The following is a 27142-nucleotide window of genomic DNA, read 5'->3' on the forward strand; positions in this document are numbered from 1 at the left end:
TTTTTAATAATTGATTACCACAGTTTCCTATATTATGGTCCACCTGAGATTTGGATCTGCTTCATTTTTGGGATCATACCCTAAAATGGGCTTTTTAAGTGGATGTAGGCGTGGATATAAGGCACATACATCATGGTAAGTTTCACGGTTATGGATCCCCTCCCACATCTCTAAACAAAAAATAGGAGCAAACGTGTCAAAATAGTTGATTTCAAACATTTTATGCTTTTGTTAACAAATTGGTTGTTTTAGATTCTATACTTAATTTTCAGACTTCAGCATTTTTATTTTCATGCCGTTATTAAATATATTTTTAGACTTCAAATTCATCTACCCATTCAAATTAGCTTCAAATTTAAAAAATAGGCCTTAATGACTTTAGCATAATTAGTAGAAACTAAGATAAGCAACTTGAAGCCTGAGTAGCTTACCAGTTATCATCCTCTTAGGCTCCAAACAACCCCATAACATGGCAAGGCCAGCTGACATTTTTATCAGTTATCACCCTCTCCCTGGGAATTTGTGTTGCGCGTGCTTGGTCCGAAGAGATCTGCAAACTATTTCCCTTCGATAGCCTAGTGGACTATCGAAAGTGTTCTGTCGTCGAAAGTGCCATGCAACTAGGGCCGTCAACGGGCCAGGCCTGGGTAGGTCTCGGCCTGAATTTTGAACATTTTCGAGATGGGGCTGCCGAGCCGGCTCTATTTAAAAATCTTATTTTTTAATCCCAAGCTTGGCCCATTGACACCCCTACACCCAGGAGCTATACACAAGTCGAGTTAGCACGGTCAGCTTGCTCGACTCAACTCGCCCCGGCTCTAAATTGGATTCAAACTGAGTTGAGCCGGTTTTTGGAGCTTGAAAAAATTTCAAGCCAAGTTTGAGCTTGCCCAAACTTAACTCGAGAATCGGACCTCAACTTGGATCGACTCGCATCAAACCGGTTCATTGACTCGGTTATTTTGATATTGATGTTTCTCATTGAGTGTTTGATGAAATGCCTTAATGAAGTGTGACTATTTTCATATATTAATTTTGATGTTACTCACGGAGTGTTTGGTGAAATACTTGTAAAGTGTTAATATTGATTTGCATTTTATGAAAATTCAAAGATGCATGATACGTGTTTGAGAAAACTTAGCTTGAGCTGACTTGAGCTGAGCTTGTCAGCCTTGAGGACCTAGTTGAGCCGAGTTCAAGCTGGGGTTAGCCACTTGCAGACTCGAGCCAAGCTCGACTCGGTTTGACTCGTGTACGTCTCAGGCGACCAAACGCGTATGCGTGGAGGTGCACCTAGCATCATTCGTGTCCTTTTCCCAGCCCGTTGGAAACGCAATATTGGCTCGTGGTTCTGCTAGACAACGGTCCGCCATACATCGGTAATAAGGAGCTAGTTTTCCACCCCCGTGTACATCTTAAATGACGATCTGAACCATTCCCGTTCTGGAATCTATGCTACCCTGGTCATCATGACAATGATTTTTTGGACGGGTAGTTATTCATAAAGATAAAAATTTAATGGTTCATATTCAAATCCAAGATCAAAGGTCAGGATCGGATCATCAATGAAGCATAATAATAACAGTATAGCTTTTAGATGTAGAAATGAGAAATGAACAGTTCAGATCATTTCTATTTGCTTGCTACGGTAATGTGTTACGGTGGCACCGTACCCTATCAAAACTCATTTGCTCGTCCCGAGAAAAGCGTGGTGGAGAAGTTGCGAACGCACCGACGGTTGAGAAGAAAGCAGCTCGGACCCTCTTCCATCGCACCACAAGCAGCCACGTGTCGTTCCACTGTCCAAACCCCTTCCCACCAAAATAGCCGGAAGCCAAGGAGGAGAGGAGAAACGAAAATCGTTGCCGACTTCCTACTCTCTCTCTCGACTCACTGCATTTCAGCCAATTTATCGCGATAAATTAAAGAGAAAATCTCGAATCGAGGAGATCGAGAATTGCCGCCATGGACGCTGCAACTCATCACCTTTGCTGCGGGATCAATCCCCTCCGGCGCACGTTATCACTGGACGAGGGTTTCGGTTCTTCCAAGCGGAGAACGGGCTCGTTCCCTCTCACAAGAGACAGAGTACGGAGACGGAGGAGCGTGGTAGTTTCGGTCACGACCGAACCCAAGCCCGGATCCGGGCCTCCCAGAAGCCTGCCTCTGAAGCCCGTCAACGGGACCTCTACGGTAATTGAGTTGAAATGTTGAAATTCCAGCTGAAAATATAAAGGATGAAAATCAAATCCACGGTTTCCGTGTTTCATTTTCTTTTTGTTTTCGAATCGATAGAGGTTTGGGAATGTGTCGGAGGAGATTAAGAAAGTTAGAGCGCAGATGGAAGAAGATGAACAGCTGTCGATACTCATGAGAGGTCTTCGAGGGCAGAATCTGTCGGATTCTCAGTTCGCCGACAACAATATTCAGCTTCGCCTAGTTGAGGTTTGTCTGAGTGTTTCTCATATGTTCGTAGATGCAATTTCTTGTGTTGTTCTTGAAGGCTGCATTTGCATGCACTATTGAATTGTATTGAAATAAGTACATTGATAGAATGGAACTGACCAAATCATACTTACCTTCCTTGCAATTGGGTTACTTTCTACTCACACTCAAAAGAAACATAACTGAAACTTCAGGGCTGCTTCCTCACTAGAAATACTAGGCAATGTCATTAGTTTTTGTCATTTCCTCATATTGATTAAACTGAGTGTTCACAATTCAATATCTTTGTGCATCCAAATGCATCCTAAAAGATCTGAACACTTTGTATTTCTCTCTCCAGTCAAAATAAGTGCTCATTTAGCAGCATGGATTTAGAGGGATTTGTGGGAATTTTAACTTTTTTGGGTCGGTTTGTGGCAAGGATTTTGAGGGGTTTGGATTTCAGAGGAATCAAAGTCCTTCAAAAGAGCCTTTTTTTTTTTTTTTTTTGCATTCCCACCTCAAAGCTGATTTGCAAGATCCACTGGATTCCACAGGTTGCAAAATCCACACTGCCAATTGAGCCCGAAAGGATTTTTGTATGTTAGAAAGGTCTTTTGGGTTATAGCTAAATGCATTCCTCTCTTGAAAAATAAATTAGGAAGAGAAGCAATATGATCCAATGGTGGGGGTGTTATCTTTTGCCATAGGATTAAGGTGTTTTCCTTCCAGATATATATATATTTTTTTGTCTTGAACTTGCTTGTGAGGGATAGATGTCTACTGGTTCCAATTACCAAGAAAGTACTCTTTCATTGAGTATAGCATATCATGGTTATGAAGAGGCAGACCTTCTGACGTAGGAAGTTCAGAGCTTGATTCAGTAAGATTTCGGACCATAATTTTGCTGCGAGGTTAGTTCAGTTTTCTTAGTACCGACTCATAGCATGTATGAGGATGTTCATTAATCATTGGATCATTTAAATTTTTAATAAAGTACTAGTCAACTTTTGTTCAAGAGGAGGTCATCAATTAAATGGGAAATATATGAGATCGTTGAGATGTCATAAGATCTGAAATTACTATTTCAGAAAGCTTTGAGACATAAACTACTTGATATGGAAGATTGCATGTATCACTTGTGAGTTTTCTTTTCTTTTTTCTTTTTCCAATTCCAGGCCCATTTTGTGCTTCCACTGCATGCAAAGATCGACATCATATGTTAGCTTGCAAATACAAACTGAAGTTTTCTGTTCATGATTGTGTTGTTGGCCATGTTGTCACTCTTGGCATTTACCTCTGCAGGTAGCTGAAAGCGGTGAGAGTTTGCCTTTGGTGTATGATCCTGCTATCATCTCATCATATTGGGGGAAGCGTCCTCAAGCTGTTGCAACACGCATTATACAACTACTCTCTGTTGCTGGTGGCTTTCTTTCACAGTTAGCCTGGGATGTGATAAACAAGAAAGTAAAAGAGGTAAAACTATTACTCTATAACCACATGCTTGTAATATGCTTATGTCTGTAGATATTACCCTGATTGAATTATTCACATCAGGCATATCTAGGATTTGGCTGGTCCAGAAGTGAAACATGTAGCGAGTTGGCAATGTGTTGCATTTTGAGCTGTAATGGAAGCAAGAGTGATTGCGAGTAGTGTGTGATGAAGATGTGGGTCCCAAAAACCTAATTTACAAGTAGCCCGACCCATTCGGTGGGCCCCACTCTTGGAGTTGTATTTAGAGTTTTTATTTAATAGACATAGATTCCATGTATGAATGGGCTTGATTTGCTGAGTTTTTTTTTTTTTGTAAAGATTCTATGAGGATCTTTAATAGGATCTTGTGTGTCATCAAGTCAATATTAGTTTCCTATTTGGGATATTTGTGTCTCATTGAATCTTTAATAGGATTGTAAGTGTCATTTTTAGTTTTCTATTTTGGGAAGAATTAATATTCAGTTGTTGGTGTTATTTTCCTTTTTCAATGTGAAATTTAGATGTCAATCTTTAGGATATGATTTAGATAGAAAATTAGTGAAGTCCAGATTTGTAAGACCTCTTTGGTTCTGTATCTTTTGTATTTCTATCGAGACCTCTAGGCCATGCGTATTAGTGGAGTTGATGAATGAGTTTGGAAAAAAAAAAAAAAGAGTTTTGGGCCTGTTTGATTTTCCAATTACAATGGTAAATAGTTGTAAATGGGTTATGATTATTTACTTTTGTAACTTTGTGGTCACATCTAGTGTTGTCAAAATCCTACTATTTATGATAATACGATTTTAGTCGAATCTTAAGCAAAACGATTTGAATCCCAACCTTGAATCCCTTTTTATATGAATCATACGATTCCATGATTTGAATCCTACGATTTACGATTCAAATTATACTTGTTGCCTTCTATTTTAAGCTTCACTTGGCTTTCATTTTATGTTTTTAAATTGGTGGGGGCTTTAAGAATCATTTAGAAAAGGTAATTTATTTTATGTGTTCTTTGTAAGAGATTAAATGATATATATTCTCTTCAATGTTAAATCATGTAACTTTTTTTTTGTGATTTCTTACTTCTTAACTGGTCAAAACACCAAATTGATGTATGACGTACCTGTAATGTTTTTATGGATGGTTACGATCATGCCAACTTATATGTATTATGAATGATGTTTCAAAATCAAAATATCTTCTTCTTCTTCTTCTTTTTTGTTGGTCTACAGTATCAAAGGCCGCTTTTCCACTGTGATTCTACATTCAAGAAAGGTAACAAGTACATAAATTATTAAAAGGCCCTTGTATGTTTTTTAAGGGAAATTTCTCGAAAGACAAAAAAATAAAGGAATAAGAACCCTTTAACACTATCGTGACATCGTATTACTTGGTGCACATTGATGGCAAAAGAAAATTGACGAGTTCTAAAAAAAATTCTGATTTATTTATATTTTTCATATTTTTTCAAAATTTTAAGAAAATTGTAAAAAAAACTTATGATTTACGATAAGATTTGTAATTCGATACAATTCAACCCCTACTACTTTTTTTTTTTTTTACACGCACACACCCCCACACACTCATGCTGTAGTGGAATTTCACCACCTATGGATACTCGAACCCTTCACCGGGTATTGAAACACCTGAGAGTCTACCACCCAAGCAAGAATAAGGATCCATTCAACCCCTACTACGATTTGCGATACGATAACGATTTTGACAACATTGGTCACATAATTCACATCACTTGCATTTGACTGTAATGACGATTTTGTTGCATTGTTTGTTTCACCCACAAATCATGGTTGAAATGGTGGTTTTATAGTGTGAAAATGTAATGATTATATTTTACTTTACCTCCATCCTTTGCAAGTGTAATTGACTCTCGATATACGAGCCACAATTTATGTTTAAACAAACACTTGGAAATGGTAATGATGGCTCCTTTGCATTTCAAATGAAATTGAAAAATCAAACACGCATTAGGGAGAAAACATTCTCTTGAAGAGGGAGAGTTTGAACAAAAATCTGTTATTCTCCTTATTATTTTCTTCTTTCTCACCCACCCTACATGAAGTGGTTTTTAATATTTTGACCTGTTGTTGCTTAGCAAATTTTTTCCTTAGGAAAACTCTTCTTCTTGTTCAAACTCTTCGCATCCAATTTTGTTGGGTAATATGATTCCATTCTATCCCAGTTGGATTGTGCTAGAGATCATATCTTTTGATGTCTTTAGGTTTTACTAAATACTCTTCATGAATTATTGACATCAGGCATTTCTGGGATTTGGATGGTCCATATGAAGTATAGCAAGTTGGCAATGTGTCACATTTTGAGTGGTCCATAGTGCGAAGTATAGCAAGTTGGCAATGTGTCACATTTTGAGTGGTCCGTAGTGCAAAGTATATAAAGTTGGCAATGTGTCACATTTTGAGTGGTTCTTAAAACTTTGGATCTACTGTTGATAAGTAAATTTTTAACTAGGAAAGTTATGTTTCTCATTTCAAACTCTTTGCAATCAATCTGTCAGATACTATTATTTCATTCCATTATCCAGCTGGATTGTGCTTGAGCTCATATACTCTGATAGCCAGCTGAATGTGAGAGTTCACTAATTTATAATGTCACCGGATACCCGATTAATCATCTTCCAGTTACCATTGACCATGCCATGTGTTCCAACTTCTTAAACTCTGAAGTTGAGATATTTTAGGTCTGTTATTGGCAACATGTTTCCTTTAAGCAGTTACTTGAATTGTTGATTGTCAGCATGATATGGGAAGAAACTTGTTCGTATGGCACAACGTCTGTTTTTTTTTTTTTTTAATACCAAAATCTGATAATGTTTTGTTATCACCAGTAGCTAATCATATGCCCAACAAAAAATGCAAAGATATATGGGTTTTTTTTGTTGGTGATAATATAATTTTTAGACTGACAAATCAGTGAGATGTAATTGATCATGATGTTTTTGCCTTCCGTACTATCTTATTATGGTGCTAGTCTTCTTTTTCACTATGTGATTTGATCATTCATCCCCTAACATCTTCTTTGCGGCAATCTTTGCACAGCAATTATTTATTTGTTTTCTGTTTGTTTTGTTTTAGAATGAAGTTGCACGAGCCATTGAATTGCGGGAGATTGTAACCTCTTTGGGTCCCGCATATATAAAGCTTGGGCAAGCACTAAGCATTCGACCAGATATATTGTCTCCTGCAGCAATGACAGAGCTACAAAAACTTTGCGATAAGGTAAACTAAGCAGGTCCCCTTGTAAGGTGGTTTACATTTCCAAGTAAATGGATGGTATCACAAGCAGAACTTTGGTTAAGAGGCGTGTGGGAAGTTGAGAGACAAGTTGATATTCATATCTTATTTCCTACATTTGTGCTAGTGGAGGACATCTGTCATTTCTCATCCAAATGCTGCGTGTGTGCATGTGGGTGTTGGGTGTGCATGTCCATGTATTGACATGTGTGGATGCGTTCGGGTGCGTGCATGCATGTGTGTACATGCACGTGTGTGTGAGTGCATGCATGTGGGATGAGTGCACGTGAATTATATTTGGTTTTGTCGTGGTATTAATGTGTACACAAACCGAGCTAGCTCGGCTAGCTCGCTTGACTCGACTCGAAAAAGCTGAGTTCGAAGCTGAGTTCGAGCTGAGTAGATCTGATTCTTTGAGCTCGAAAATGAGTTCAAGCAGGCCCCAGCTCGACTCGACTCGGATCGAACCAGTTCGGTGACTCGGTTACTTTGCCATTGTATCGAGGCGTGGGCATATCAAATTAGCAGCGGAAATGATCAAATTACGGCCTCAGATGGTGGCAGCAAAGAACGACGCTGGAGGGACTCCACTGCACGTCACATGTCATGAAGGGCACGTTGAGATGTCGATGCTATTACTGGCTGCTGTCTGCTGATCCTCAGGCAGCTTATAAACTCAACAGTGAGAACCAGAGCATGCTCTATGTGGCTTGTAGTCGTGGACACTTGGATGTGGTGAAGCACCTCTTGAGAAAGTCACAGCTGCTGCTGATGGAAGAAGACAGTCTGTGTAAAACAGTGGGATTTTGAAGTTGCAGTTCAGGTGTTTGTGGAAATGCCTCAATGGCGAACTCGGCCCGAGCTGGCCCGAGCTGCTGACCGAACCGAACCAAGCTGGCCAGTCAGGCTCGAGGACCAAGCCGAGCCGAGTTCAAGCTGAGGTCAGCCAGTGGCTGAGCCGAGTTGAGCTGAGGGCAGCTCGACTCAGTTCGACTCGATGTACACCCCTAGGTATTATAGATTTGTAGTACAAGACCTAGATGCATAGCTTTTGCAAGGGGAGCTGTAGTTCTAGGTCCATTGTGTTCCAAGTTTGAATTTTTATGTTTCAGGTTTAGCCGGACAAACATCAAATTCGCATCTCCAATGCTATTGTACAAACACAAGGAACGGTATCACTGTTGACCAATCTGTTTTGAGATGATACTTTGGTGCAATCATTACACGAGTCTTAGTGGAAGTGAACATTTTTTTTTCATTTTATTTATTTATTTGTTGTGAGCCTTTTCATGCTTTTGTCAAAAATTCGCTACTCTTGCTTAGGTATTGGCATCTCATGCTTTTGTGAAAATTCACTATTGCTTAATTATTGGTATGGTTGAAATCTAGGAACGTCCATAAGCACTATCATGGATGTCAAGTTTCTTCAAGGCTAAGAAAATAATGTTTAAGGTGCTTTGTCAATGTGGTGTTCACATCTGACTAAGCTCATGATAATTTATGCTCAGGGAAGCATATAATTTACATATTACTATTCGATTCTAGAGAAGTTAAAGGAACTGAACTAAAGGTTTATTAAAATTAGCTGGGACTGGTTTCTTGCACCATCCTTGAATCATATCATAAGTTAACCATCATGGGACTCCTTTTGGTTTCACCATTAAAGTGGATTCTGGTTTTACGTACCTTTTATGTTGTCCAGAGTACCAGATGTGTTGAACCACCGCATTTGGGTCCAGTAGTAATGTTGTGGCATTCTTATAAATCTTCATGTGAAGATACATGGCAGTTTCTTGTGGTTTTAACTTTGAGATTGGCTGAACTGACGCATGTCTATATAACACCTGTGTACTCGATATAAGGGCATGTTTAGTTTTCCAGTTACAACGGTAAATGGCCGTAAATGGCTAGTGATTATTTACTCTTGTACTTGTGTGGTGACATCACTTACATTTGACTGCAATATGATTTTGCTACATTGTTTGTTTCACCAGAAATTACTGTAAAAATCATAGTTTTATAATGTGAAAATGTAATGATTACAATTTACTTTACCTATTTCCTTTACAAGTGTATTTGACTCTTGATTTAGGAGCCATAATTCTTATTTAAACAAATACATGTAAATGATAATGATGGCTCATTTATTTAGCATTTCATAGGAAATTGGAAAACCAAACAGGCCGCAAGAGAAGGTCCATTCATTGATTTGGATAGTCCATTATGTGGGGCCCACCTTTGATTGCTTGTTCCCCTTAAAAGTCACTTTGATCTGATGATCGTAGCCAACTGATCAATGGGTAAGATAATGGAAGGCTTGATCATTGATCTTCCATCATGTGGGCCCACCTTTTAGTGGTTATCCCTCCCGATGATCATTTTGAGTGGATGATCCTAACAATCCAATTAATGGCTAATAAAATGGACAATTGATATTGATTGTAATAGAATTGATTTGGACTGCCCATCACATGGGCCCCACATTTGATTGTCTCTCTTAGAAATCACTTTGTCCAATCATTGATTTGAACAATGCAATATATGGGCCCACCTCAGACTGCCCATCCACTCCTCCCAAAAGATGACTCACAAAGAGAGAATTATAATTTTATAAGCATAGTTATGAATAATTTACTTTTTTTTCTGAAGTTCTCATTTTGATTTTGGTAGGGAACTTGCAATTTTGCAAAGATTTCCCATGAAAACCAAATGCATCTTGTTTAAAATGAAATTTTAGAAAACACTGGTTAAATTGCAATTTTCACTTTAGCCAAACCAACCCTAAAGGAAGTTGTAAGTAGTCCTTCTGTCAAAGAATCCTGGAAAATTTTAGCTGCTGTGGCATTTCATGTGTCTCTCAATTTTCAAGGTCTATTTGTGTGGGTTGATCTCATCACTTCAATGGTTTTTTCCCCCCTTTCTTTCTTGTTTTACCTAGCTGATTGGCCTTTTCTTGATGGTATTTGAAGGTTCCTTCATTCCCAGATGATGTAGCAATGGCCCTTATTGAAGAGGAGCTTGGTCAGCCTTGGCAAAATATCTATTCTGAACTTACCTCCTCTCCCATTGCTGCTGGTACTCCTACTTGCTGCATACTAATTATAGCAATTTTCTTCTTTCTATTTGTTTTGAATGTCATTTTTTAGTCACATCTCTTTTTCCATTAATTGTGTTTAGTCAGCCTCTTTGATATTGCTCATTCTAGATCCTACTTGTTCATAAATTCCCACTTTATGGGTAGCATGTAGTAGTTGTGCTAACATGATACATGGGGCCTCACTGTTTGGTGTGTACGTGGTGTTTGGTGTACATAGATTGGTTGGCTCCTTGCTATTTTGTGCAGCCAACCACTTGAGCATGTATTCAAGCATGACTCTTCAGGAGTGTTTGTGTGTTTGCACGTGTGTGCCTGTGTGTGTGTGACTGAATATATATTGGGCAACTACCCTTCATGACCCCTTTGTGGTGTGTATGTAATGGTGGTGGGGTTGGTTCTGGTGAGAGACTGTGTTGAGTGTTATAAATGTGGGCCTCTACCATGACCGGTTTCCGAGAGCCCAGGTAGAAGAGGATTGATCTCTGGTGTGCATCCAATCATAAAACTTTTGCAACATCTACCTTCTAAAATGTGACACCAAATTGGTGGGAGAAGGCTAAGATGATGATGATGGTGATAGTGATGATGATTTCTCAAGATTTTATCTCCAATGCATATCATTATGATATTTTACATGTATACCAAACAATTTACCATTTTAATATCTGACAGATGGATGACCTTTTTGCAGCATCTTTGGGACAAGTATACAAGGGGCGCCTAAAAGAAAACGGGGATCTGGTGGCAGTTAAAGTACAACGCCCTTTTGTGCTTGAGACTGTAACAGTTGATTTGTTTATCATTCGGAACCTGGGATTGGTGCTCCGGAGGTTCCCTCAGGTAATTTATCTAAAACCTTTACCCACAGTCAGGTAGTTTTTTCTCTTATTTCTTGCAAACAAATAGTTCTTAGTTGTAACTGTGGTTTTCTTTCCTTCATTCTTTCCAGATCTCCGTTGACGTTGTTGGATTGGTAGATGAATGGGCTGCTCGCTTTTTTGAGGAGCTTGATTATATTAATGAGGGTGAAAATGGAACACGCTTTGCTGAAATGATGAGAAAGGACCTCCCTCAGGTGCTCCCAATCACTTTAACTGAATACATCGTAAATATTGTCCCTTAAACACTTTCAGATTTGCACGAACTGTGGAGATTATATATAAATTTCTACCCTGACATTGTTAATGAGATAATTTCTTAGGAGCCAAGACACGAGTTGGAAATTGATTGCTTTCATACAAAAAGTAAATAAAAAATCATATTGAGCACAGATAAACAACTGAAATATGTGAAAATTTAGCATGGATCATCAATGTTACCCCGGTCATGGATTATCGATATTGGCTGGCTACACATCTCTTGTTAAGTCAAGTCAGCATTCTATTTAGTGCAAACCCAAAAGAGCTTGGATAAGCAAGGTTCTAAATATTGGTTATAGGGGCTGTATCTGCCAGGCTCAAAACCATGTTGTGCTGTAACGGCTGTTGTGTAATGTTAACGGTGGCATCTGTTATGTGTTACAGAGCTGCACAGCCGTTATGGAAAAATTGGCCCGTAGTGGTCCTCTAATGGCCTCTGATGGGGCAGATACAGTTTTTTTTTTTTTCCCAGAAAAAAGAGGGCTGTAACAACCCATATCGCAACAGTAACAACGGTAGCCGTTATAGCCACCGTTATCATTATGGAATACCTTGCCCAAAACCCATATTATACAGGCCATATATCACCGGTATAGCATGTATCAGCCCACATGGGCTGATTTTTCCCAAATGTTTTGAAAAATATTAGAAAAAGAAGCAGAGGCAAATAAAAGAATCTATCCTTTTTTGGGTTTTGGGCATGCATTCAATGATGTATTGTACCATTCTTTGGTAAGAATGTGTCTGTCAGGCTGACTTGTTGAAAGTTTTAGCCTTTGACTTCTACATCTGGTGTTAAAACATTGGGGAAATAGGAGTTCTTTGTTTGGTCGTCGTAATGGGTTTCATTACATATTTTAAGTATTTAACCGAACATCATGGAAATCACCACAAATTATCTAGAACTAAAATATCTATAATTAGATTGCAATCACAAATATCATGAATGTAATGTAATGAACAATACATGTAACCGTAACTTAATTCAACATATTGCTATGAATAATTATATAGGCGCATAGACCTGCAACTGATATAATAAGGGTTAATGCAGCCTCCAATTTTTGGGCTAGCCCATTTTGGGCCTATATTGCATATTGGACCCAGCCGATACAAACACGATATGGGCATATCGGCCTATCTAAGGTGGATATTCACAACCATGGGAATAATGTTATGATGGTGGTAGTGGTGAAAAGGAGGATGAGGATGGCAACAAGGACAATGACGAATTGACGATCAGGATGAGGATGACAATGGTGACAGCAATGATGGCGATCTGGTGGTAGTGGTGTGGTGGTGTTATGAAGATGAAGGTGACAACAGTGACACATATGCACTTCGCTGAAGTGCCATTGACTATGAAATGATGCACACGCCACACACCCATACATGTGCATCTGTATGTATGTGTATGTATGCAAAATAGTATCAGCCCCTACCATTTTAATTGACATGTCGGACAGCCAATTGTTGATTTTTAGATTGTTGTTTGTTCCATGCCGCCACTTGCAGGCCATGGTGAAAGTGACGCTGATAGGATGACCCTAACCTTTTGATGTTGGTCATTTTGTTATACTTCTGTTTTTTACAATCAATAGATTGGATGGTTAGCATCATCTATCCAAAGTGCTTTAAATTGATCAGCAATCCATGGTCAGGCCAATTGCATAGATGTTTCAAGATGGTCTGCCGCATTTTTTTACCTACACCTAGAATTTCTCATACTATGAAGGTTATTCAGGCAGTGGATCAGCGTTTTCCTATTGCATTCTTTTTTCTTTTTTTCTTTTTTTTGTGTGTGTGTGTGTGTGTGTGTGTGTGGCAACTTCATCATCATCATTCTCTAAGCCTTATCCCAATTAATTTCGGCTACATGAATCCTGTTCCGCCATTCCACTCTATCAAGATTCAAGAGCCATAACTTAAGACCTTAGGTCTTTGTGGCAACTTAATGACTAAATGTTTTGTTCAATGATGTTTATTTGAATCACCAATTTCCTTTACTTCTGTAGTGTATTTCGAGGCATTTATATTGTGTGGTTATGTTATGTGATTCTTCTGGTCAATTCTGATATTTCAGGTTGTCGTACCAATGACATACCAAAAATACACATCAAGAAAGGTTCTTACCACACAATGGGTAGATGGAGAGAAGTTATCCCAAAGTACTGAAAGTGATGTTGGAGAACTGGTCAATGTTGGAGTCATATGCTACCTAAAGCAGGTTGAACATACGTACATTGCTGATGCAAACATATTGGATATAAATTTTATCCATGTATCTGTTATGCTTTTGTTGTTTTGTCCTGTCCATTGAATTGTTTTTCCATGAAAATAAGGCTCTTGATGCATGGCTTATGCTTGTGGGATTCATTTTAAAAGGTAGTCCCTTTATGTGTAACCTTTTTGCCATGTTTATATAATGACACCTCTGCACATCACTAATAGAGCAATCTTTTGTTTCATCCTAAAAACAATTGTTATTTATTGACATTGCACTCACCTAAGGTGAGAGATTAGTGCTTTTAGAGGTGAGGCAGCTAAAACATTGATGGGTTTGGTACATGCAATTCAATTGACAGTAAATTTCAGCATCTTATTTATGCAAAGTGTTATAAAACGTCAAGTTAATTTTGGTTTGTAGAGTTTATAAGAAAATTTTGAATATGCATCAAATGAAAGTCAAATTGAGTTGCATTCAACGTCTTTAATTGCATCCTCTTCTCGTATGCTCAATGGTATAGGCTTGTGTTGTGCTTCATTGCTGTTCATATCAGCGAATGGTTTCCCTGACCCCTAGTGAAGGCAGTTTAACTTATAGTACGGAATTTTAACTCACTAGAGAGCCGCGATTAATCCATCTGATTTGTTTTGTGATTCTGCAAAGAATATAATTTGTTATAGGGTCTATTGTATGAATATACACATTGTTCTGAGTATCCCTGATATTATCGATAATATCCTCAATGTTATCCCTATCTCCAGCTCGGCGATACCAATAATGCTGGTAGTATAAGAAATTCCAGGTATGGGCGATATATTGCTAGGTATTGCCAATGTATCAATATCGCCAATGTTTTTTACTGTGTAAATTCCAGGTATCGCTTGTATCACCAATTTGTCAGCGATATTTTGATAATATCGCCAATGCATCGATATCACCAAAAATCTGTTTATTAAAAAATTCCCATCACAAATTTTTTTATTGGTGTATGGTTATATGATGAAATGCATGTTTGTATGTGTGTATATGTATGCATACGTGAATGGATGGATGGATCGTGGATGTATGTATGTATTTATGCATGGATGGATGGATGGGTGTGTGTGTGTGTGTGTGGATTGATGGATGGATGGATCATGCATGCGTGTTTGTTTTTATATATGTGTGTGCATGCATGGATGGATATGCATCAAGTGAAAGTCATCTTGAGTTGCATTCAATATCTTTAAATTGCATTGGATTCTTGTATGTATGGATGGATGGATCCACCATTTTCTCCATGTTTCCTTGAGTCAACGATACATGCTTTTAGGCCCCCATTAAAAGGAAACTTATTATTTGATTCCTAAATATGCAAATGTGTCTTTTTTGCTATTATTTGATTCTTAAATATGCAAATATGTGTATTTTAACATCTCCTGAAGTATCGTTGAAAAATTCCAACGTTTTCCCCATGTTTCCCCAATGTTTTCCTGAGTAAGCATTACATGCTTTTAGGCTCCTATTAAAGAGAAACTTATAATGTATGTTTTTTTTTTTTTTTTTGCAATTTTTTGATTCGTAAATATGCAAATATATATTTTTCCCTCAGTCAGTGATACATTTCTGGGTATTAGCAATATTGATACATGTTTCCGTATCCCCAGCTAGTGATACATGTAACGATACCGATACTATGAACAATGAGTATACATATATGCATGCACATTTACATGACACACAAACACATACATAGATGTATGTATGCTCACACATACACCCCAAATAGCTGGAACAAGGCTATGATGTAATGATGATGATGGTACATGTGTGGGGGGTATGGGGTTGTGCACGTGCATATTTGTTTCTTCCAGCAGATTAAATGTTTATTATGCAACATTAGAACCAGTGAACAAGAAAGAGATCTATGTTCAAGTTGGATATGGAGGGTTACAATAGGGATTCATTTGAAAGCCCTTTTTAGAGAAATTCGGAAATCTAAATCTTGCTGGCTTTACTAGGATTCTTTGAAAGGGAGATGCTTTCATGCATAAACCTTTAAGAGTATTTTAATATCTGTTGTGATTATAATGGATTAGACACTATGAGAAATCATCAATTCCATTATTTTCTTCCATGTTAAATTGTTTTATATTAATAGTTGTTGTTGATGCAAAAATTTAGTCCACCCTCTTTAGACCTTTGACTACCTGCATAGGAAGAAGACAAAAGAGACCCTGGTTAAAGCAAGGGACCCTCCGATGCCAAAGTCAGGCTAGGAATCTAGGTCTGGTAGTATCGAGAGGTTTTGGGTGAGAGATTCCACATACCTTTCACCGTAAGCGGAGTCCTTATTTATAGCCTTTTAGGGGCGATGGCGTATATGTCAATGCCTCTCTATGGTGGATGCATATTGCGGAAGAGATATTCCTCCGGACGTGTCGTGATTGATTTCCTTATACCCTTCGCGAATATCTTGGAAGATAATCCTATCTTTATATATTGTAAGTGTATTTTTATCCTGAGGCTAAAGTCAGTTCCCAAAGCCGAGTTCTTTGGTCGAGGCCGATCTCCAAGGCCGATGTTGGTACCCGAGGTCAAGGTCGGGGTGATTTTTCAGCCCTAAAGCAATCCATAGTCTTCGAGTCTGTTCATCTGGTCAGTCCATTTTTACCCATAATAGTAGCCCCCTACTTTTGAGCGTTCTTCAAGAGCTTGGGAAGTAAGTTAGTGTGAACTGACACTGTGTGATGACTTGCGCCGAAGAGGTGGGGAGGTCGAGAGGTCGGACGGAGTAGGGATAAGATTGATAAGTCGATTGTTTAGTGATAGATCACGTACAGTAGAATTAATAAGAGGGACTTCTCTTCCATTCAGCTGAGAGAAGTCTCATTCGTTCCCATAATGGTAAGCCGAGCACTCGGTAAAAGGACTTTATTCCCTTATACTAAGGGAAGACTTCATAGTCGATCGTAAGGTCGGATAGTAAGGAATTGAAAGAAATTCTCCTGACCTGGGGAGGTTCTTTTATAGTAGAATTCACAGTGGAGGACTTTCTTCTCTTGCACTAAGGGAAGCCCTCGTAGTCAACTGTGTAGTCCGAGTAGCGTTGTCAATTAGTGGTCCGACCTCTTCTCTAAGGGTCGGATGACTGGTTGAGGACTGTTTTTCCCTTGCACTAAAGAAAGTCCTTAGTAGACCGTTTAGTTCAAATAGTTGAGAAATCATTTAAAAGAATTTTCTTCCCCTAACCTGGGGAAGTTCTTTTCTTATAGAAGCGCATAAAGCAGTAGAAAACACAATAGCAGAATCATGAGCACATTTTTCTCTTTTAAAAAGGGAGGTTGCTCTTAGTTGAGTAGGTTAGTCAGTCGACGCGCTCCTCAGTATCTGATGTCGAGGTACGTTGGCCTCGGTCTTGGTTGTTCTCTTTCTTTCTTTTGGTATTAACAGTAGAGGGCTCCCCTTCTTCCCTTCACTTCCATCCTTAGCCGAATTGTTTCCTTCTCAAGTAGCTCTCTGTGAACTAAAGAATTCGGCATTGGAATATTTTTTAGCTCGGTTAAGTAGGTCGACGAGGGTAGCTGGGGGGGTTCTTACTAATATAGAAGAGGAACTTTCCTCGTTTAAGGCCAGCCACTATGGCGGCCAAGGCTATTTGATCTAAAGAATCCTCTATTTACATCGCCTCTAGGTTGAAGTGTTTGATGTAGTCTTTCAACAGCTCATCTTCTTTCTGGATGATGGTGAGGAGGTGAGTCGATGACTTTCTCCTATCTTTCCCATCGATAAAGTGAGTGATGAAAGATTTGTCGAGTTGTGTGAATGAGTTGATGGATCTCGACTTTAGCTGCCTAGACCACTTTCGTGCAGTCCTCGACAAAGTCAGGGAGAGGGCTCGGCACATAACCGAGCTTGACGCACCGTGGAGCTCCATCCATGCCTTGAATGATTCCAAATGCCCGGCCGGGTCGTCAGACCTGGAGTAGGGGCGATTTGCGGCATTTGGAATTTGGGCGGGAGTTGGGCTCCCATAATGTCGTCGGTAAATGGTGGCTCGATCTCCTCCAGCATAGCTTCAACGGAGGTCGGTATTTAGGCACGGTAGGCTTGACGGATATCACCGACCTGAGCTCGCAGTTTCTTGAGAACTGCCTTCCAGTGGCTCTCGTTCTTGGCTATCGCCTTGGGAGCCTTTCCACGCCTTATCTTCTCTAACATGTGACGCAAGTTGGAGTCGGTGGGCGTGGCAATTCCCGAGACGTGGGAGGTCGCATGGCTTGGCTGCCCAGGATGTTGCTTGGTTCTCTGCAAGTCGACTGATGCTTGAGGTGGTGCAGAGACCTCGGTGGCTGACCGTGCATCTATCCCCTGGTCGAGAGGTAGGTTTTGTTTCTTCAAAATCTGCATTATCCGGTTAATGTTACCGGTCAATGCTTCGACTTGATATTCTAAAGAGACGAGCCGACCTCCTCGATTTCAAGACCGCTGCGCAAGGCTTGCAAGCGTAGAATCAGCTTGGAGTTAGGAAGGTGGATCTCCTTAGTCTGCGGACTGTTCCGTTGGTGCAGGAGCAATTGCATTAATGGTGGCCAAAGCTCTCTTTCTTCCTTTCGCCATTGTGATTTTCTGGTAAAGCAGGAATGACTTTGATGTCGTTCCCACAGATGACGCCAAACTGTTGATGCAAAAATCTGGTTCACCCTCTTTAGACCTTTGAGTACCTGTACAGGAAGAAGACAAAGGAAACCCTGGCTAAAGCAGGGGACCCTTCGATGCCAAAGACAGTCTAGGAATCTGGGTTTGGTAGTATCGAAGGGTTTTAGGTGAGAGATTTTACGTATCTTTCACCGTAGGCGGAGTCCTTATTTATAGCCTTTTGGGGGCGGTGGCGTATATAGCAATGCCTCTCTATGATGGATGGGTATTGCGGAAGAGATCTTCCTCCGGATGTGTCGTGATTGATTTCCTTATACTCTCGGCGAATATCTCGGAAGATAATCTTATCTTTATAGCGAATATCTTGGAAGATAATCCTATCTTTACATATTGTAAGTGTATTTTTATCCTGAGGCCGACCTCCAAAAATGGTTCCCGAGGCCGATTTCTTTGGTCGAGGCCGACCTCCGAGGTTGAGGTTGGTACCTGAGTCCGAGGTCGGGGTGATTTTTCGGCCCTAAAGCAATCTGTAGTCTTCGAGTATGTTCATCTGGTCAGTCCATTTTTACCCATAATAGTTGTTAACTGTTGTTCGGACCTAGATCAAAATTTCCTTAAGTTGTTATTAGTTAAAATATCCATTTGGTCATTTTGTTCGAAAAAATTTTGTTGCTATTTATGTCGTGTTTTTGCTGCATTTCCAACCATAAGTAAAAGAGGATCAATTCTTCACTAAAATCTTCATATATTATGTCAAAGTTTGCTGTCCCTTGTCATGAATTTCTGTATTATACAAAATGTTTATCCTGCATGATGTCCTAATTTGTGTTAGTCCATTATTGCACGTGGACTTTATGCTTATCAAATAGGATGTCAACAATAATCAAGCCACTTGCATGTCATCATGTGTGATACATTGTCATTAATAGATGCACATATTAAGACATCATGGACAATAAATAGTTTCTATACCATTAATAGAATACATGATAGTGGACAGCTAACTTAGAGATAATACATGAAGGTTTCAGCTTGTATTACTTTTTACATAACAATATCTGTGTTACAAAGTTTCTTTTTATTTTAACTTCTAGAAAGAAGTTAATTACATACTCTGATAGGTCAGGCATTGTTTCTAACTTGTTGCTACTGTCTTTGCAGTTACTTGATACTGGCTTTTTTCATGCTGATCCACACCCAGGGAATATGATTCGCACCCCAGATGGGAAGTTGGCTATACTTGACTTTGGTAACAATCCACTCCATAAGAGTACATGGTGAAAGATCATCATTCCACATGGTTAGCAGCATCATATATGCAATTTTTTATGGAGATAATTTCTAAAAGTAGACACATTTTTAAGTTCCTTGTGAAACTTCATGACAACCTTTGATATTTTTGGTTTAGAAAATTCAACGGGCCAAACAGGAAGCTAGACTAACTACATAAGTTTGGCATAAGCATCAGGTGATAATACCATGTAATCCATAATGAAAACCTGTCAGGGGCATATACATCAAGGAAAGTCTCTCTCCTAAAGTAAACATGTCATTCCTGGCAACACATTGAATCATTATCAAGTGCTTGAGGAAAATTCAATATTATGTTGCATGCTCAAATGCCTCTGGCATCAGATTCGCATATTTTAAAATAGGGCTTTGTATCTATCAACATGAGAATGTGTTAAAGTTAAGAGTTACCTTTGTTTCCATTCCTGCTAACATCTATGGTTTTTAGATATTTTTCTTGGAAGCACAGACCATTTGATGTGTTTTGGCTTGGAGCAGTAAAACAAATCCTTGACTAGAGCTGTTAACTGGGTAGATTAAGTTAAGAAGATGTACAGCGAATTTAATCCTCAACTTCAAGAGCTTTCCGTGAATAGTAAAGACTGCATGTACAGATGCATGTACTGTATCACCAGCTGTATCTGCTCCACCAAGAATCTTGCACTTATAGAAGAATTTTATTGGAGGATAGTAAGTTCACCTTTTAGACCATAAGCACCAGCAACTTGAGCTTTTGTGAACTCTAAAAACTGTTGTTATTTAGAACCATAGCAATCAGAAGTTTTTAGGCGATGCTCAAGCTGTTTGTCTAACCAGCAGTAAGCTTGGCACAACCCCAGGATGAGCAGACGGAGGATGTTGAGCAATGCGGAAGTTTAGTGATGTTGGAGCTTCCTGTAGCACACTTAAATTGAAGCTGTCCAAAACGTTTCATTAGTGTGGACTTTCTTTCTATATTAAATTGTGTATTTTAAAAAAATAAAAATAAACAATCCTTTGAATGACGCAGGGAAGATTCTTTGTGAAGTTATTGTAAATCAGATAGGGGTTGGTTTCTGTCTTTGCTCTCTAGGAGGAATTTGTCAGTACTGGTTGAACTTTCTTTCTATATTAAATTGTGTATTTTTATTTTTTATTTTTAAAAACAATCCTTTGAATGACGCAGGGAAGATTCTTTATGAAGTTATTGTAAATCAGATAGGGTTTGGTTTCTGTCTTTGCTCTCTCGGAGGAATTTGTCAGTACTGGTTGAGCATGTTATTGTTTTATATAGTCGCTGATGCCAGAATTTGAGGTTCATAGAAATGTTTCCATGCACAAGGACCTTGTTGAACTGTATTACCTTACATTGTTTAGTACTAACATTTCTAATGCAAGCTATTGCTGTCACAGGCCTGGTGACAAGATTAACAGATGATCAAAAGTATGGAATGATTGAAGCCATAGCCCATCTTATTCATCGGGATTACGATGCTATAGTAAAGGACTTTGTCAAGCTTGATTTCATTCCAGAGGGGGTGAATTTGGACCCGATCTTGCCGGTTCTAGCCAAAGTTTTTGATCAGGCACTCGAAGGAGGGGGAGCCAAAAACATTAACTTTCAGGAGTTGGCATCAGATTTGGCTCAAATAACATTTGATTATCCATTTAGAATACCCCCTTATTTTGCTCTCATAATTAGAGCAATTGGTGTACTGGAAGGCATAGCTTTAGTTGGAAACCCTGATTTTGCCATCGTAGATGAAGCATATCCATATATCGCACAGGTACAATTTATTTGAGTTAAGCTAATCTCTTTGGGTCATTTCTTCAATGTTGATGTCACGTGTGTGTGTGTGTGTGTGTGTGTGTGTGTGTGTGTGTGGATACACACATATGTCTGTTTGTATGCGTGTCATCCTGTCCCCACTTTTTCCGGTGTTGTAGCTTAAGTTGTAGATCTGTTTCTTTTTTTGGCATACATCCTAACCCAAGCCAATACAACTTATAGACAATGTGGATGTTACATAGACATCACAATGTGCCCCACAGTTTTTTGTTGGATGGGTTTTCTAAGGATTTGCATCATGTGCTGGCTACACACAAGGAGAGGAGAAAGGGTGTGTGCTACTTGCATAAAAGAGAAAATAGTGGAAATACCCCCAGTTGAAGGGCCAAAGACATGAATTTTTTTTATTTTTTATTTTTCCATATCTTTAAATGACTAATTGTGGTGTAAAAATGTCCATCGCTACAATGGTGTAAACGACTAATTGGACCAAAATGTCCATCGCTATCTGAAGCCCAATTGCTTTCTATCATTTGAAACTCTATTGAAAGCTATCATTGTGATCCCATTTTATATTTATTCCATGTTGCTTCATGTTAAATTGATTGCTGATGTTCTTTTCCTCTTTTTATTTTTATTTTTTAATTTATGACAGAGACTCCTGACAGATGAATCCCCAAGGTTGAGAGACGCTTTGCGGTATACAATATATGGAAAATCTGGTGTCTTTGATGCTGAAAAATTCATTGATGTCATGCAAGCATTTGAGAATTTCATAACTGCAGCTAAAAGTGGAGGTGGGGAAGACCTCAATGGAGAAATGGCTGAACTTGGCATTTTACAGGGTCAAACTCAGTATTTTTTTCCAGGATTTCCATCAAGTGCATCTCAGCCAGAGCAGCCCGTTGAAACAAGGGCAGCCTTAGCTTTTTTATTATCTGACAAGGGAAACTTTTTCAGGGAATTCATTCTAGATGAGGTAATTCTAGGGAACTATATTGTTATTCTACAGTGTTACAATGGGTCTCATCCAGAAAATTAGTAACTTCATCATCCTTAAGCATCAAATACAGGCAATTCATGATTTTGTGGCTTGGTAACAATAATGCATGGTGTACTTAGGATTCTTTCCTGCTGGAAATTATTATGGACATTTCTCCTCAGTCTTTTGTCATATATCTTGGCTCTTTCAGTAAGGATCCAAGAAGTCCGATGAGTCCCTATGCTTCGTTTTACTGTATTGCTCATTTTCTTCTTGCCAAGATTTTGTGAATCATATTCTACTGACTTGAACTGAACATACGCTGGTCATCGAGGTTTGTTGGATCATCAGGTCAGTTTTTGATGTGGTCGCTGATTGGTCAGATAAGATGGACCTTTTTTCGTTAGGGCCTGTTCGATATGCAGCAACCCATGGGAAAACAAAGGAATTTGTAATCATTATCTCCCAAGGTACTATTGAGGAAAGGATTCCAAGGGATTTCCTTTTTAAGCGGGATGTTTGATCTCTAAGTGGAAATCTCCACTTCATTTCACAAGGGTCACCTTGGGTCCTGTGTTTGAGAAATGTTGAAATGGTAATGTGTAGTGATTCCATTAGGAATCCATGATTCCCTTTGAAAATCATACAAGAGAATAATGATTATGGTTTTACTTTCTTTTTCCATGGATTTCCACTTACCAAACAGGCCCTTGGGGTAAGATTAATATGGAAGTTGTTCCCACTTGCCATTCTGTGGGGTCTGGAAATCTTTGATGGCAAAGAATCATCTATTGATTCTATCAAGTGTTCAATTGTCTCCTTGTCTTTTGTATGGGCGTCCCTCCTGAATTTGAAGGAATTCTGCTTTTTCGCTTACATTCTGGATTGGATGGTCATTCAGTGGTTGTCTAGCTCTGATTTAGCCTTCTCTTTGGATTTGGTCCAGGGTTATATTATTGTTGTTACTTTTGCTAAAGCTTGACTGATTATAGGGTCACCTTCTGCGTTTGGATGATCCACTGTATTTTGCCTTAGGAAAAAGAAGATGTTGCTTTTGATGGCTGCCCAATGGCACTAAAACACCATTTGGTATGACATTTGAAGAAGATGTTGCTTTTGATGGCCACCCAGTGGCACTAAAACACCATTTGGTATTACATCCAAGCTGTTGAGAGCCTAGATGTTGCTTTTCAGGCCACACAATTCTGGCAGCTGTTACATATGATAACTAGCATACAATTCGGATCCTTACTCTTGCTCGGGTGGTAGACTCTCAGGAGTTTCAACACCCAGTCAAGGGTTCGAGTATCCATAGGTGGTGAAATTCCACTGGCGTGAGTGTGTGGGGGTGTGTGTGCGTGTGTAAAAAAAAAAAAAAAAAAAAAAAACTAGCATACAATTGTAGTACAAATACTATGAATCAGATTTAGATGTATCATTGGTTGGTGCCTAGTGTGGCCAGAAAATCAGATTTGGAATGTTTCATTTGTAACTGTTTCCTTTGCATGTGAAACAGATTGTAAAAGCTATTGATGCAGTGTCAAGAGAACAGTTGGTTCAGATAACTGCAGCCTTAGGAATTGGAAACTCAGCCCCAGTTTTTAGCATGGTTCCTGTCTTTGGAGCTCTAAAGCCTGCAGGTTTCCTGCCTTATGTCACAGAGGAGGACAGGGTTATATTGAACAATGTTCGGAAAGTTGTTGAATTCCTCACTGCTGGAAGTTCAAAATCAAGAACTCAGGTATATTGATAATGTGCGTTTATGCTTGAATATCTGGTAAATGAACTTTGCTAAGTTCACACACGTGCACAATGAAGGTCGTGTACGCCCCACACTTGCCAGCATGCATTAGTGCCAGATCTAATCCATCCATCAGGTTGGCCCGACCTTTTACATGCTTTCCCCAAATAAAATCTGGTCCAAGCAGCATCTGGGCTAAGTTTTCCAGAGCTGTAGATTTGCTTTGCAAACTATGACCCACCCGACCAGTGGATCAACCTGATTCTTGGGACTGGGAATCAGTATAATGGGGCTGTTCTGATGATGGATTGGATTTTTGCACACTCGAGGGCTTAGCAAAGCTGCTTGTAAGTAGTATAGTTTTATAATTTGCTACTTGTGAGTGTACTTTGGGGCATATCAGGTGTGGATGTTACCTCTGTAACTTGCATTAATTTAATACACTTTTTATTGATATTGCTTATTTTATTAAAGAGAGTGAACCACTACCCATTAAGATGATACGGGGTTCCACCTCTGTGATAATGGTCCATGCAGCAAGCCCCTCTTTAGCAAGAACATCATCTAAAGAGTTGGCCATGCTGGTTCCATGCCTAACTGCTACAAAGAACGTATTGGTTTATGCCTGTAAATGCATTACTTGATACAAGTAATTCATGTTTAAAATGCAGTTCCATCACACAGCACTAAAAATATACTGAAGTGATTTTACATGTATGGCTTGATGTCAGAAATTACAGATGAGGATTTATTTAGTTCAGTGCATACCAATTTTAGACTTCTTAATTTCATTTTCAAGTTTAAACCTAGTCTTTTGGGAACTTTGTAGTTTAGTGCTGTAATGCATCTTTACTAAGAATTCCAGAGTTGCACCTCTTCTTTAAGCTAGTTTCCTTGAAGTGTATTCTTAAATGTGGAATATTCTGGGAACTCCACCTGGAAGTGATGCATCAGCCACAGTTTGTCAACTTGTCAATTGATAAGGGATTTCTCAAATCCAAAGTCCCTATCAATTTGTGCAAGGAAAAACTCCTCAACCACGGGTGGAGAATGAGGGTTGATGTCAGGTGGGCAGCTGCTTGTAAAACTTTTGACAAGCAATCATAAGATTCCTAGTTCGTTTTTGATTGGGAAAGTAGGATCTACAAAGCTGACCCAAAAATCCGGAAGAAGGCTATGAGGATGGTGATGATTCACTTAACATACTCTGTTACCTTTTAAAACAGGACCATCTGCTCACCTCAAAACTTTCCATCGTGTTTTTGCTTTGAGATGATACAAGTGAGTTGGATTTATGTCCCCAAAGAATTGGTGGAGCCATCACTTAGAAGAGAACAAACTTGAAGTATTTTCTATGGATGCAGTCGTGGAAAAAAAAATAAAAAATCAGCATAATACCAATTAAGCTATCGGCAATTTGTTCAGAAGCTACCAGATCACTGTTGTGGACTTCCGTTTGATCTAAATGTTGGGAAACTGTTTGTTTCTTCGTCAGACGAGCCTCTCAATGAACTTCTCTTAAGGCATTGATAATTAGTCTATACTCTATATGCTTATGAGATTTCCAGTAAGTGTTTCTTGAGCTTTGCCTGCACCTTCCATGAGAACTAGTCCTTGTGTCAGAGTACATCAGGGGTTATTTGCTTTTTCTTAGGCTTGCATTGCTGGATAGTTTTATGTCGGAAATTTTCAGATTAAAGGAGCTGCATCACTGTACATCGATGGTCCTTTGTATCTAGCCCATTTAATTCACTACAGTTGTGTTTTTATTGTATGCTTTCTGTGCTCTTTTTCTTTTTCTTTTTTAAAATTTTTTTGGTTCATTCTCACCCGTCATTGGTAATTCATTTTACTCAAGTTGGGTCTCTTGAATCTCTTTGATGAACTTTCCCAGTTCAATCATCAAACCAAAGGGTAAGGAAGATCAGTTTGTTTTAAAATAAATTGGAATGTGAATGCCATCTACTGGAGTAAATTTCAGCTCTATAGTATCATATTTTCTCATCATGGAAATGATGTGTGACATGTTTATTGTGGCCATTGGCAGGATGGAGATTTGGCCCAGGTCATCCAAGAGCTTCTTCCGGTATTACCAGGCATCACAGCACGGGTGCTTCCTGAGGTGCTTGGTCGGTTATCTTCACGGGTGATGGCACGTTTGATCCGTGACGCACTTTTGTAATATGAGCAAGTTTTGTTGAGCGAACCAAAAATTGCCTGCAATCATTCAACTTGATCAGAGATGCCAAGCCCTTCCATTGTATATAAAATATAGCTTCCATGGATCAAAGGAGCAAGCATGTAAATTGCCCAAGGAATTTGGGGGGAATGCCTATCCACCTCATATAACCCCGCCGTACATTTGAGCATGTTGAATAGAATATAGATCCTGATTCAGGGAAGGCTCCTCTCTCATTCAATCGTCAAAAAAGAAAAAAGAAGAAGTAGAAGCTTAGGGCTTGTTTGGTAGACAAGTGAAAATGGGCTCATCATTTTTGTCAATCATAATTTATGTATTCATGATAATGTTATGATCCCAATTGTTTAACAAGCCTAGCTTGACGCCTTCCATCATTCCTAGGGCTTTTGGTGTATTGGTTAGGTTCTTAACAATTGATATTAGAGCCAACACCATGTCTTCCATTCGAGCGCGGAAGGGGCAACTTGTGAAAAGGGCAACCTAGACTATAGTGAAAGCCACCATGCGGTTGAAAGGACTACCTAAGCAATTAGAGTGCAGCTGTCAAGTGGAAAGGGCTACATGGATAACCAGAGTACTGCTACTTTCATGACCCGGAAAAGGGCTACATGAATCCCTCCCAAGTGAATTAATTTGGGAATGTTATCATCAAACTAGTGTCAACTTGTCATTTGCATATGATATCAAATGCATCCAACAGCTTGATACTACCATGGAGGACTGAGGCAAATATCAGGCTGACCCATGTTAAGTGGGCCCGCACATGTACGTTGGACTTGATTGATGGTTCACCATTTTTTTTTCTAGGTGTGACCTGCATGATGAGTGGACGAGCAATTTTTTTTTTGCATTGTGTAACATTGGGATCAACCTATTGGACGGGTTGGA

The 27142-nt window shown here is 39.1% G+C and overlaps 1 protein-coding gene across 1 annotated transcript; it reads left to right on the forward strand.

Annotated features, from left to right (window-relative positions):
• Positions 1-1820: 1820 nt before the first annotated feature.
• Positions 1821-26456, forward strand: LOC131240665 (uncharacterized). The gene is made up of 13 exons (XM_058239051.1): positions 1821-2193; positions 2296-2445; positions 3730-3900; positions 7014-7157; positions 10142-10247; positions 10961-11109; positions 11219-11344; positions 13492-13635; positions 19435-19522; positions 20956-21329; positions 21987-22310; positions 23830-24054; positions 26102-26456. Exons 1-13 carry the CDS (start codon positions 1966-1968, stop codon positions 26234-26236), a joined length of 2364 nt encoding a protein of 787 aa, XP_058095034.1. The 5' UTR covers positions 1821-1965; the 3' UTR covers positions 26237-26456.
• Positions 26457-27142: the final 686 nt, after the last annotated feature.

Source organism: Magnolia sinica, chromosome 3, assembly GCF_029962835.1.
Source record: "Magnolia sinica isolate HGM2019 chromosome 3, MsV1, whole genome shotgun sequence".
In the NCBI taxonomy this organism is placed as follows: Eukaryota; Viridiplantae; Streptophyta; class Magnoliopsida; order Magnoliales; family Magnoliaceae; genus Magnolia; species Magnolia sinica.